At 41.5% G+C, this 13,929-nt stretch overlaps 1 protein-coding gene across 1 annotated transcript; it reads right to left on the reverse strand.

Annotated features, from left to right (window-relative positions):
• Window positions 1-7,858: 7,858 nt before the first annotated feature.
• Window positions 7,859-8,984, reverse strand: LOC120532213 (growth arrest and DNA damage-inducible protein GADD45 gamma-like). The gene is made up of 3 exons (XM_039758064.1): window positions 8,787-8,984; window positions 8,455-8,668; window positions 7,859-8,331 (listed from the first exon to the last, which is right to left on the reverse strand). Exons 1-3 carry the CDS (start codon window positions 8,930-8,932, stop codon window positions 8,218-8,220), a joined length of 474 nt encoding a protein of 157 aa, XP_039613998.1. The 5' UTR covers window positions 8,933-8,984; the 3' UTR covers window positions 7,859-8,217.
• Window positions 8,985-13,929: the final 4,945 nt, after the last annotated feature.

Genomic DNA, 13,929 nt, shown 5'->3' on the forward strand with positions numbered 1-13,929 from the left:
GCAGGGGTGAGCAACGGGGTGAACAAACTCATTTGATGGAGACCTAAAGGGGGCATGAAGTGTATCTGTGGGGGGCTGCAGATTTAACTCTGTCTGAAAGAGGAAGAATTCAAGTCAGGAGTTTCAATAACTTATTTCTAAACATCAGCCCGCACCCCACTTCACTCCCCCCCCCACAAAAAAAAAAATGACATAAACATTCAGTGGCACAAGAGAGCTGCCCTGTGATGAGCTGACCTCCCACCACAGTTGGTTCTTGCCTTGGCCCAGAATTCCAGCAACACTGAACTGGTCAAAAAAATTTGAAAAATGGATTGATTGAGAAACATAAAAAGTAATCATCATGTTACATATAAATGGCAGAAACGGTTTGGTAGACACGTTAAACCAAAAATGATCAGTTTCATATTAAAATTTTAAAAAGAGGGTCTTTGAAATTAACAAGGAGCACAAAGTATTAGCTAAAAGATATATGACAACTGCAAACTGGCAGTGGTCTGTGCCCAATAATACACTGGCATCCTGTCCAGGGTGGCACCTGTTGCTGCTGGGGTAGGCCCTGCCCTTCCCACCATGAACGGCTACACTCTGAGTACAGGATTTGTTTTTATATAATCCATATCCCTTTAGTATGCAGGTTTCCGTTTGACGCTGTCTGCATAATAACGTCTCAGATGGCACCAAAAAAGCTGCAGTGAAACACACTGAAGCTACCTGACCTGCTGTATCCTCATTAGTCTGCAGGGAAGACCACGAAGAGTCCAAGTATACACATGAAAAGCCTACCATTATCTGAAAGAAACCTTTGTCTAATTCTTAAAAATAATAGTTCCCAGACCAAAGCCATAGGGGAACCATTTTGGTTCCCTAAAGGATCATTCACATGAAGGTTCCAGAAAGAGCCTGTATGAATTTACTTAGAAAGTCTCCATAAATAACCTTGAACAGATGATAACAGGTTTGTAAAATCCAAGTGAGGTCCTTGTTTTAAGCCTGCATACAATAACACAGGCTAGGTGCAGGTTTTCTTGACTTGGATCCTGGTAAGCAGCCTGCTGTACATTAAAGATTTTGGTTTTGTCCGCCCATTAGGAACAATTTCAAAGCCCAAAAAACCAACTTCATGAGCTAAGAACCCTTCCCAGATTTAAATAGGTCTTTGTTCAGTAAAGATTCTGTGAGGAGACACATGGCCCAGTAAAGTGCCATTAAGGAAGCAGTGTTTTTAAGAGTGCACAGTCCCCTAACCAACCTCCTCCTCCATTTGTGCACTCTTTTTGGCTAATTTGTCTTAATTAAAGGTTGTGGATCAATCTATTGCTGTAATGCCACAGACTTCTCAAATGCTTGGAAAGTATTGTTTTTATTCAGCCTTTAATTGCCTTCACAGGACTGAAACCATTCATCCATCCATTCTCCAAACCTGCTGTATGCTTTAGACTGAGAGCCTATCCCTGTGACACCTGGAATGAGGCAGGGGCAAACCTTGGATGGGCCTCCATTGCATCCTAATGCACATTCATTTGCATACCAGCTTGGCCAGTTCACAGTTTCTAATTAACTTAATTAATGCTGGGGATACGCAGAGACAACTCACACAGACACAGGAAGAACATACAAAACCCACACAAACCTCTGCTGGAGAAGAACTCAAACCTTAGTCCAACTAAACACTAAACACGTAGAAACTCTACACACAGCTCCACCCTGTGGTGTCCTGATGAAAGTGTAGCAGCTAAATGACACCTGTCTGATGGGGCAGCTCCTGCAGCAATTAGAAGTCAACAAAGAGTCTCCATCCACCCATCCATCCAGTTATTCAACCTGCTCTTTTATTTTAGGGCGACAAGTAGTTGACGCCCTACACCCTGTAGTGCCCAATCCTGGAGGTGTGCCAGTCCATAGTTTGCCATATTAATACACACATCCTCATTCACTGATAGCAGAACAATTGAAAAATACCATTTAGCCTAACATTTTGGTATGTCATAAGTAAACATTCAGATGAGAGGAAAATGTACAAATGCCAGATTATTTGTACCCTGGATCTCTCGGGCAGAGATGCAAACCAGTTTTCCACCATGCCATCTTACATACTGTACATACTGTATATACCGTAAGTCACATTTATGAAAAAATTACAGTAGTATTGCTCTAAAAGTCACTCAAGGTTATTCTATATATATATAAAGACACTACATACATTTTACTGTATATGCTAAGGAACTGATCAGTCAAGTAAATACATTTTCAAGACACGTTATCTTTTTTTGTGCATAAAATATTTTATATGTATATATATATATATATATATATATATATATATATATATATATATATATATATATATATATAGTGGTCCCGGCGGGCTGGAGCCGGTCGGGACGCCCAGGAGGGCGTGAGGAGGGCTTGTGCCTCCTCCAGACCGCGAGGCGTCCGTCCTGGTTCTGTTGGGGGCCGCAGGTAGAGGGCTTGGAAGCCCAGCCCTGTAGGGACCCGTGGCCACCGCCAGGCGGCGCCCCAGTGCCTGTTTATCCCGGGAGCCCGGCACTTCCGCCACACCAGGAAGTGCGGGGAAGACGACAGGGGAGACACGGGCGGCTCCGGGTGCGCAGCGGCACTTCTGCCACATAGGGGTGTGGCCAACGCTAAGTGCCGGGAAGCAGCTGGAGCCCATCCGGTTCCCATAAAGCCGCCTCCCTCCAGTCATGAGTGGAAGTCGGGTGGAAGAGGACGGAACTGGAGAGAGGACGGGAGGCGGTCAAAGGAAAGAGAGGCACAGGATTGTGTGGCCTGGACATTGGGAGAATCGGTACTGGAGGCACTGTGGTTCGTGAGTGCACTGAACTTGTGTATATTGTAAATAAACGGTGTGTGGGTGAAAATATGTTGTCCGTCTGTGTGTGTCCGGGCCAGCTTCACTATATATATATATATACTCACATAGGCAGCACAGTGGCACAGTGGTAGCGCTGCTGTCTCACAGTTAGGAGACCTGGGTTCACTTCCCAGGTTCTCCCTGCATGGAGTTTGCATGTCCTCCCCGTGTTTGCATGTTCTCCTCTGGGTGCTCCGGTTTCCTCCCACAGTCCAAAGACATGCAGGTTAGGTGCATTGGCGATTCTAAATTGTCCCTAGTGTCTGCTTGGTGTGTGGGTGTGCCCTGTGGTGGGCTGGTGCCCTGCCTGGGGTTTGTTTCCTGCCTTCAGCCAGAAGGATCCCCTGTGATAGCTGGGATTGGCTCCAAAGCTGCTCCTGAAGCCCCACCTCCTCTCAGTAAACCACCCAAAGCTGCTCCTCAAGCCCCACCTCCTCTCAGTAAACCACCCAAAGCTGCTCATCAAGCCCCTAAGCCTCCTCTCAGTAAACCACCCAAAGCTGCTCCTCAAGTAAACCACCCAAGGTTGGTGCTGAAGCCCCGCCTCCTCTCAGTAAACCACCCAAAGCTGCTCCTCAAGCTGGCCTGCCCGTCCTCTACTCTTAGGGGTCTGCATGACTGAAATGAGAACACTAGCACAACTATGTCCAAGAACTGGATGAGATTAAAGACTTGACACTTGTGGATTTCCCCAAAAACATACACTGAAGTACACCAACTGTACTCTACACACATCTTATCAGAAAGTTGCATTTGGGCATTTAGAAAGAATGAGTAACTAAGCTAAACTGATAAAGAGAACCGACACATTTTGACTCATTCCACAAGTGACATGGCGAGAGTTACAGAGAATTGGGGACGAGACCTAAGAGGTGGTCTTCAACACTGAAGGTGGGTAAACCTATGAGCCACCCACAAGACTGCCAGTGCTTCAGTAGAGCGCTTGATATGCCCGTTTGGCAGATACCATTTTATTAAAATTCCTTTGTATTTTAGCGGTTGTTCCTCTTTTATGTTTTTTACTACACTATACACGGAAAAAATACTGACTGAGAGCAAAACATGTGCAGCAAAGAGTCGATTTTGGGTTATTTCCACCTAAACAAAAGTTAAGAACAAGGAAGGCTGCCATTTTTCAGCTCAAACTATACTGTACTTGAAATAATAATCTGAACATGAAAAAACACTTCTGCCATAAAACATGCATAACTTATTTAAAAAAAAAATCAACGATTCTTTTCAAAGTGATATTTTCACTGATTCCAAAATCTCACAAAAATGGTTTATAGTAGAGAAATTCCAACATCAGAAATAGATTCAGCACACCTAAATCCATAATGTACACTGAGGAAGACTTTGGTGCAGAGTAGTGTTATGTGGAGGCTAACAGACTTTGTAGAGGTCTGTGCCACTTTTACATTATCAGGGGGTAGAGACATGACGGGATGGCCCTCTTCCCTCCCATGCCACTCATCTAGAATTCTCTTCTGTCCTTGTAATACAACGGCCTTGATTTCAGACAGGCTTCACGTGAGTTATACACCTTAGTGAACCCAAGGATGGCAGTCCACAGAGCACACCACACAAGCCCCCATTCCCACTCCCCTCATTCTGTAGATGCATTGTCTGGGAGTCCAATATGACTTGCAAGTCTTATTCTTATTGCGTACTCTTTTGCCTACAAATGCCCTTTGCTTTATGTGTACAATAGTTAACATTTCTTTCATCTTCTTCTTCTAAAACATATTTAATCTGACTCAGAGTTGTGAGGGGTCCAAACTGATCTTCAGTCTACCCAGAACTCTGGAACCTTTTGAAGAAAGCTGAATCCAACGAGCGGCAATGTGGTGTGCTGAACTGGCATGGGGGCACTTTGACTGACAGCTCTGATTGGACATGGAGGGGGTGGCACTGCAATATAAAGAAATGTGTCAAACTGCAACTCGGCATGCCTGGTGTCTGCTGCAGAGGATTCTGAAAATTAATTATGACAGTGGCCCACTTAAAGGGCCCTCTGGCACAGACGAGGAGCATGTCGCTTACCAGATGGCATGCCGCCTCAAAGACTTCTACCTAAACTGTATTAGTTTGAAGATCCTGAACACTTGAACCCAACCTCATTAACAAAAGGGGTTACAAGTTGAATGGATGTGCAAAAATTAACAAAAAAAAAATATTGGAAATGGGCAAACTTGCAATTTACTTTGGCATGCACTTAATGAGTGTTGTTCATTTCTGTACTAAAATACAGGAAGAGAAGCGTAATGTAAAAAGAAAAAAATGAAAAAGTGATGAAGGTAGTAGCTTAGAATGGATTCTGTTTCTGAGAATGAAGTGTGCAGATTACAGGAGCAAATTTGTATTAGACAGACAGATAGATAGATAGATAGATAAATAGATAGATATGAAATGGTACTATATAATAGATAGATATATGTGAAAGGCACTATATACAATAGATAGATAAAGGCACTATATACAATAGAGTCATAACTAGATAGATAGATGCCATTCTATTTGTCCTAAGGAAAATTAGTATTTGAATGCATTCTTCTTTATCATGGTAGACATTATCACAATATCAGAATGTGGTGACATGTTGCATGGACATGCGAGGAAGAATATCACTGCACTCTGTACGGGTGACAATATGGCTACTGCTCTGATCTAGCCCTGAGACTCACCTTTCCAGCTGAAACTGCAGTACCTATCTGACAGCAGACAAGGTCCTCTGGTCCAACTCTCAGAAGAGAGTCTTCATCATTGAGCTCACAGTCCTTTCTGAGGATGCTGTGAATGGGGCTCATGAAGTAAAGACGCTGTAAAGAGTAAAGAGACTGGAAAGTAACATTGTGTCTGGTTGAAGTCAGTTGTAGAGGATTTTTCTATATAAAGAACAAATATGTTAAGCAATCACTATTGAATAAAAAATAGCAATGAAAATCATTTTTCAACATCAATAAGCAAACCTTTAAAAAGTTTTATAAAATAAACATTTACAACTAATATATAAATAATTAAAGCAGTTTTAGGAAGCATGAATGACTCCTGCACTCCTTCTTCACCATACCATTAGCTAATAATAGATTCAAAATTTAATCTCCATAAGTACCAAAATTGGACAAGACTGTTACAATACTACACAGCTCCTTTTACTCCTAAATTAAAACATTAAAAATGTAATCCCATTCATTGCCTCCCACTGCTCATTTCATTTTGAAAAACTTTATTGGCTCGCCTTCATCAATAGAGCACAGCATCTCTTTTAACCTCCATACATTTTCAAACACAGCCATTGTATGCATCAGTTTATTAAAAGCAAACTTGTTCATCTTACAAGTCAAAGGAGTATCAAGTAGGCTCTGTTCCACTTTGCTTATTATTGTGGCTTTTCAAAATGCCAAATTTTGCCTTACCCTGTCGAAAATGCAAATGGCGCTCAGATCTCACTTCCATAATGTATCTAGTACCAAAAACGAACGAATAATCTTTGGAATGAGCCATTTGGTACACAAATCCACCCTAAAAATTGAAAAATATTCTCAATACAAAAATAAATCTAATAGAGCACTATACCAGAGAGAGGTAAAGCACTATACAAGTATCCAAACACACTTAAAACACTTTGAAGTAGAACTGTGTGAATTTTTTCCATACTTTCCTCAATCATAGATCACTTCAATATTCATTTAATAAATGTGTACCAAAAAAAAACACATTTGCTTTTTGACACTTGATGGTCCCCACAGCACATCATAAAACGTATGGACTTGTCCTCCACCCTTCTTCAGCTGGGGGTGCCCCAGCCCTTAAAATGCATTGCAGGAATGTTTAATACCCAAAGCATAGGAGATGCGAGGTGAATAGAAACATTTAAAGATACAATGCTAATATGCAAAGCACACAAAAGCCATTGTATTATGTTCAGTGCTGTTGAAACAAAGTTGTAGAACTGAAATTTTCAGTTCATCCATTTGAAATTGTAAAACTATTTGGCTAAAACCTTTACACTTTTCTTTTAATAGCAATGCTTACTTTTAAAAATGTATACCAGAAACATCTCATTTGGAATATTCCTGCAGCAATCTATCACCCGACAAAGCCTGCTAAAAGATAGCGAATAGGGTTCCCTCCCCCAGGCCCACATACAAAGGACAGGCCAAGCGGCAGGTGCAGAAAGAAGGCAGGCAAAACAATTGCCCAGACCTCCAGATGTCCCCGGATGGGGTCTTTCCATTGTGTGCGGTCTTTACAAATGCAAAACAGCAGTGTGTGCAGCTAGTGGAATAGCAGAGTGGCGTGCCATCTGAGGGGTGCAGAGAATAAAAGAGTGCCCAGATAACCCAGACACTTTGGCTGCAGACCCGCACACTTATTGTCCTCCTAACATGAAACTGAAGCTTTTAAAACCAGGAGGTGGGTAGCAAGATTGAGTTTCGGTTCAAATATATGCAAGGTTTTGGGCTGAAACAGGAATGAGCTCCATAAGCAAACCCAAAACACTCCAAGATGAAGTGCAGACCACCAAATGTTAAAACAGAACTAAGATGTTGAACACTACACTAATTTAATATAGCATTAGTGTTTTGGTAGACACTCCTTTGAAGCATTTTAACTGTTGCACAGTAAATAAGTACCATAACTTTGTATTTATAAAAAGGAAATAAAGTCAAATTCATATTACTTCATATAAATAAATTTTATTGTTAATCAAAATTGATAGCTATTACAAAATTGAATAAAAGTATTTAATTCAGGTTGTTTGAACACTTCCAGTCTTTTGCTGCATAAGAGGTTTACTCGGAAGTCCTAGGTAAGAATTATTTGGAAAACAAAAGTCCCATATTGCATGCCACAGGTTGCCACCTCTGTTGGCAGTGAACAGGTGACCCAGTAGAACATTATCTTGAATCAGCCACAGTCTTTTATAATCACATATAGCGAGTCCGATTTTAAGTTTCTCCGACTCGGCACAAAAAAAAAAAATGCGCTCCCAAGTCCATAAAATGGTTTGGTGGAGCTTATTTGACGAATCTTCACACCCTTTGCTCAAATAGTACCATTCTGTCCATGTCTCTCAACTGTAATCCACACAAAGTGGGCACATGGAAGAGTGGAAACTGAAGAGGACCTTCATCTGTACTCCTCGTCCTCTTCTTCACCCCCTCATCCTCCTCCTCTGCCTGCACCTTAGCGAGGTGAGATGGCGGGTGGGGGCAGAACCGTCGCCGTTCGCATTCCCGCACCTTGCGGGTCGCTTTGCCAGCACTGGTTTGCTCAACATGATGTACCAATCACGTTGTCCATCGGGATTTTCCAAACGAGTGACATCACCCAATTCATCTCTCGGGCAGAGTGATAGCAGGCAGCCAGTCATTAATCATGCGGCTTTTTTCGCAGAAGAGTTTTAGCTTTTCTAATGCCGGATCTTTCCATGACTCATCACCAGGATTCTGTAATTTAAGAGAAACAGAAAGACAGACATGAGTACCTGTGCGGATTTGCACTTAAATACATTAAGTGTAATACTCGGGCAGAGGCCAAACCAAACATGATATAAAAGAATGAACGCTTACCGTGATGAGCAGGCAGTGAAGATCTTCGGTTTCTTCAAAATCTTTGCCCTTTCCCACGATTTCAGTCAGGCGCTGCAAGTCGTTAACCCTCACGATGTCGATATCATTATCGAAGCAAAAAGACTGAATGAGGGTGAAGTGGATCTGCAGGGCGATGTCACACTCGTACTCCTCATCGGTGACCAGCACGCAGAAAGCCACGCTGTCGGGGTCGCTGTTAAAACAACCAGAGGAAAAAGCAACATTAGGACCTCGGTATTAAAACGATTAATGAATCTGCACATTCTACGGAGATTCTCAAATAACACAATAAAGACGAAAATGATACTTACACATTCATGACTTTCGCAGACTCGTACACTCCGGCTGTCAGGCAGCCTTGGCTTATCGCAGAGCCCAGCAGCTCCTCCAGAGCTTCCCCAGCGGACACGGAAGCCTCGGCGGTTGTCTGCTGGCCGTAAACGTCTTCTAAAGTCATGGTTATTCAATCCGAGGTAATTTTTCAGAGAAGCAAAAAAATAACTCCAGAATCTGAAGCTCAACTGCCGACTGAAACGGCTCTACGGGTTTTTATAGCGGCAGAGCACGTGCCCCCCTCCTCCCAACCCCCGCCGTTTCTGAAAGGTGATTGGTTGTCACTTTGATACAAAGAGCTCGCGGCGGCTCGTGGCTGAGTGCTCGCGGGAGGGGGCAGGGATAGGGTCGGTGGGTGGGGGCTTTTTACAAATTACTTAAAAAAAATAGGATTCCTGGAAAACACAAACAAACAAACAAACGGCTTCCTAGCAGATGCACCAAGTTCAATTAAATTCTAGAACATACAGGCACGCGCCGAGCGCGATTTGGCAAAATAATATGCAAGGCAATCTAGCAAGAGATGTATGCTTGAAACAGAAAGAAAGTATACAAGAAAACACATTCTGCAAGTGGACTTAGAAGGACGTGTTGCCGGTGGGATGACAAGAACTGAAACACTGCAAGGCTTAATTCGATAAAAGTTTAACTCAACATTAAACCCAATATTAAAATATAAGAAGGCTCACCCATGTGGCAGGTGGAATTGAGCTGACTTGAAAAAAAGCGCATCCATTGTGCAGATTCTGAGGCAGAAGTCTGGCCATTGTCCTGGCTTTCTTTACACATGCAAAATAGCGGCGTGTGCCGTCCTCAATCTGTTACAAAAATGTAATAACGTTTTGCTGTCATATTAATTTGGTAAGTTCCGACAAGGTCTTCCTCTTGTTTTCATTGCACGTACATTCAAATGACCAATGCTATCATTCTACCTGCAGAATAACATTCCGTGAATATGCATTAAATAAGCACGCACTGTTGCGCATAAAACACACCGCACACTTAACGCATAAATAGCTACATATACATATACAGAAGTACAGTGATATAACACTTCTTCAAAGTTTAGAGACGGAACAAAAATAAGGTTCCAAAAGTTATACAGTGACGTTATACAGTATCCATCCATCTATTATCCAACCCGCTATATCCTAACTACAATCAGTCAAATAAATGTATTTAAGTGGACAAAAATAATTTTCCAAAGATACCACACGTTATATTTTAATGGTGGTTTGTTTTAAAATCACCCAACTGTTTTATTAGCATTATCATAAATGTACGAAATAAAATGTTTGCTTTCATATAAAACATCTGCTAGAGCTAGTCTGTTAATTTCTCGCAGCGTGCAAAATATGCCCCCTTCTAAAAACATTAAATTAAATGTCTTATAAGCCAAGCTGACCAAATAAACTCGGGAAAGATTACAAGTGAGATACGTCAAAAAGATGACAAGTGAGATACGTAAAAGTAAGTAAGAAAGAAACAGTAAGGAAATGGACATTTATTTAATTAGTAAGACTTCTTCAGTCCGATTGTTACCTAAGGGTATTCTGCCTTAAACTAATTAAAGTTTGGGGAGGAGAGCTCTTTTCAAAATCATGGCTCGTGCTGGACCGTAGGCATCTTAAATGACAGATTTCGACCCCCACTCAGGAAAGAACAGATGGAGCCAAGCACATAAAAAAAATCCAGACCCCAGATGCCACACGCCAAAGTTTTGGCCATTGTTTGGTTCTTCTTTACAAATGCTAAGGAGCAGCGCGTGCCAGGTGCAATGTGTTCTTCTTGGAAACCTTTGAAATCATATCTAAAGACTTAACTACTGTGACAGCACACGGATTTGTCCGCTGTGAAGACTAAATTTGATTTTTTTTTCTCTAATGAGCGTGGAAGAATGGGTAGTATTTTTGAATCTCATTACAAGTAAAAGATTTATCAATGTGCTGTTCTATAAGGAAGACTTGGAGTATCGCCTGTTACTTTACAGGAGATAATAAAAATGCATCATCAGTAGCTTTTGGGTGTCGATGACATACCTCGATCACATCAAAAGTGTGCCCATTGTTATCATCTCGACAAAGTACCAATAAAGAAAAAATCTGCACTGCCTTGACGTCATCATTTATTTTATCCTTATCCTTTTTCTTTTATGATCACAAACTACTGCATTCCTTCCTTTCTGCCTTTATGTACTCCGTGAAAGAGTTTGTGCTCTCCAGGCAATTGCATTATTACACTTATGTAATGTTAAACGGGCAACAGAGTAGTTTTGATCTATCTATCTATCTATCTATCTATCTATCTATCTATCTATCTATCTATCTATCTATTACTGGATTCCCACAAGTTAATATAAAATAAGCATATTTAGGAAATACGTTTTAAAGCTGGATGTTCTTAATTCAATTAGATGGAAAAACGTGGCATAAAATGAATAAAATCTAAAAATGTATTTTTTAATACAAGTATATATGGATATGCTATTTCTATCCTCGTGGACCTTACTCTCCTGTTAGGGTACGTGTGGCAGTTAAGGTCGCAGTACGCGAAGGGGCCTCTAACAGCGTTAACCACACTGGCCCACCAGAGGGCAGCCTTTATTCACGCAGATGCTCTTTCCTCTTTGTCGTTGAAAACTCGCAATCACACAATTGTTGATATTTCACAAGTCATAAAAAAGAGTGCCTAATCAAGACCAATAATTTATAATGTAATCATAATAGCAAGTTATATTTTATTATTTATTACCAAAAGATATGTTTTGTTTTTCGTGGATTTTCCTAAATTGTACAAGGCTATATACTGTATACCCTGCCGTTCTTTCTTATATTCTGTAAGTGCCTTGAGCACTTATAAATAAAATGTTTTATTATTATTATTATTATTATTATTATTATTATTATTATTATTAAATAATAATAATAATCCGCGGTGGGCTGGCGCCCTGCCCGGGGTTTGTTTCCTGCCTTGCGCCCTGTGTTGACAAGGATTGGCTCCAGCAGACCCCAGTGACCCTGTAGTTAGGATATAGCGGATTGGATAATGGATGGATCTTCGTAAAGGTGGGTCTTATTTGTAATGATAATACCCGTAGCGGCATTTATCTCAGAGGAAGTGACAGTTTATTTTAAACTATATAAGTTTAATTGTTCGGCAAGGATAGTACTCTGAATGGTTAGTAAACAATGCATTGTTTTTTCGGATAATCTTGATTAGTACTAATTGATATAATCAATTCTTTAATTTCTCAAAATATTGGATGCTGAGAAGGAAGATGCACAGCCAGGTTGTTCTGTATTACATTTACATTTAAATGTATAGAAAGGTGGGAGACATATACACGTTTAAGGGCTGATTGAATGCATTATTTGCAAAGTAAAAATCATCACTGGAAGGGATGCCCCGCGTTCGATGGCCCCCATCATTCACTCAAGACAACTTTGGAATCTCCTGCAGTTTATGTGTATGTTCTCATAATTATGTTACACCTTTAACAAAATAAACTCCAATGCGATGGGGACGTGAGCGAGCGTGGGGTCCTAAAATCAAGTCCCTGTGGTATTGACTATTCTATGATGATGTGCAGGTGATATAGATCTACTGTATCCTCCATTAAAATCTACAGAGTCCACCTGATCGGACTTCAGTGGGAAAAAATAGTGTGTGTGTATATGTGGGGTGTGTGGGCGATACGTGCGCAAACTGCGTGTGGTAAGTATGTGTGGTATGTGTGTGCGCGCGCGTGGTGATAAGCGTGCAGACTCCACGCAGTGACCCGGCTGGGACTGGAACTCGGCTCCTAAAGTTAAAAGCCTCACAGCACTCTGAAGAAACTCACGCAGATTAAGCTAACTTCATATTTTTCAGTTTCTGATTAGTTTTGTACTTGGCAGTCGAGGTGATGCACACATTCTCAGACGCCCTTTCATACTTTTCTCTCTGTGTCTGTAGGCTGCTTTTAGAACAGATGGTGTCTCAATTTAGAGAGCAAATCAATAATTCACACTCCGGGATGCAAATTGCTTTACACAATAAAGATATCCAATCACGTCCTGACATTGTGGATTTACTGTATACGAGGCAAAGCTGTCTATCGAGGGTCTCTCTCAGTCGCCTGTCACGAAAGAGCCTTTCAGACGTCACACTTGCAAGACGGGACGTTTTCACTCTAAAAGCAGGATAATTCAACTTGTAAAGATCGCTTAACTGGGGTCTGATCGCTAAACAAAACTCACAGTGTCACCTTTTGCTGTGTTTATTAGAACTAAATGCACGCAACTGTAATGTCCGCGGTGTCCGACGGGCGTGCTGAACAAAGCTGCCTGTACGCTCAATGCCACTTTCGAAGGTTAAAACGTTTACTCTTTAAATATTGCGACATACTTCTTTTGAATATGTTAAATTCACTTTACTTTTTTTCAACACGAGCGGCGCTGCGGAGCTCATCGATTGATGGACTTTTGGGGGCAGCAGCATCTGCCGCCCCGCGGCCGTCGTGTCCGGTGCCGCTTACAAATGTAAACGAGCGGCGTGTGCCGTCCGCTGAACAAAGGAGCCATCTAAGCAAATGAGGGGATGAAGAGCAGCCTGATAATTCCTCAAATACAGACAGAGGCATGGGGATGTGATAATCAAGTTGGAAACATGAAACCCTTTCGTCTACGGACTGACGCTAAGCCTGTCATCTGCTTGCTGAAAGTGACGATGGCTGGGCAGAAGTGCGAACGATTATCCTACTGGACAGCTAGTGAGCCTTACATTCAGAAGTCAGAAAATATTTAATCAAACTTAGTGCTAACAAAAGTAAAAGTCAATAATACATGGAAAACGCAGAAAATGTTGCATGTATGCAGCTGAAGCGCTGGAATTATGCAGGACAAAAGCATTATGAGAGCTTGAAATGTGTTAATCACTCCTGGTTTTATCAGACTAATTTATGATCAATTATTAACGATATGAGCCTAGCAAAGTTCACTCAACATGCCTTTGCATTTCCTGTGTTTCCAGTAACATTACTGACTGCAGCAGCAAATGCGTTCATACAGGATGAGGGGGCTGCCAAGTAGGCCTGGTGGCCTCTACAGGAGTGATCATCTGAAGGTGCCACCTGTAATCATT

This window comes from Polypterus senegalus, chromosome 7 (genome assembly GCF_016835505.1).
Source record: "Polypterus senegalus isolate Bchr_013 chromosome 7, ASM1683550v1, whole genome shotgun sequence".
Taxonomy (NCBI): domain Eukaryota; kingdom Metazoa; phylum Chordata; class Cladistia; order Polypteriformes; family Polypteridae; genus Polypterus; species Polypterus senegalus.

Bases quoted from the DNA above. Each gene is read 5' to 3' on its own strand.
- LOC120532213 (XM_039758064.1), bottom strand. From the start codon at position 8,932: ATGACTTTAGAAGACGTTTACGGCCAGCAGACAACCGCCGAGGCTTCC. The intron at 8,669-8,786 runs GTAAGTATCATT...TTGTTTTAACAG, and splicing joins TCTGCGAAAGTCATGAATGT to CGACCCCGACAGCGTGGCTT. The intron at 8,332-8,454 runs GTAAGCGTTCAT...CTTAAATTACAG, and splicing joins TTCACTGCCTGCTCATCACG to AATCCTGGTGATGAGTCATG.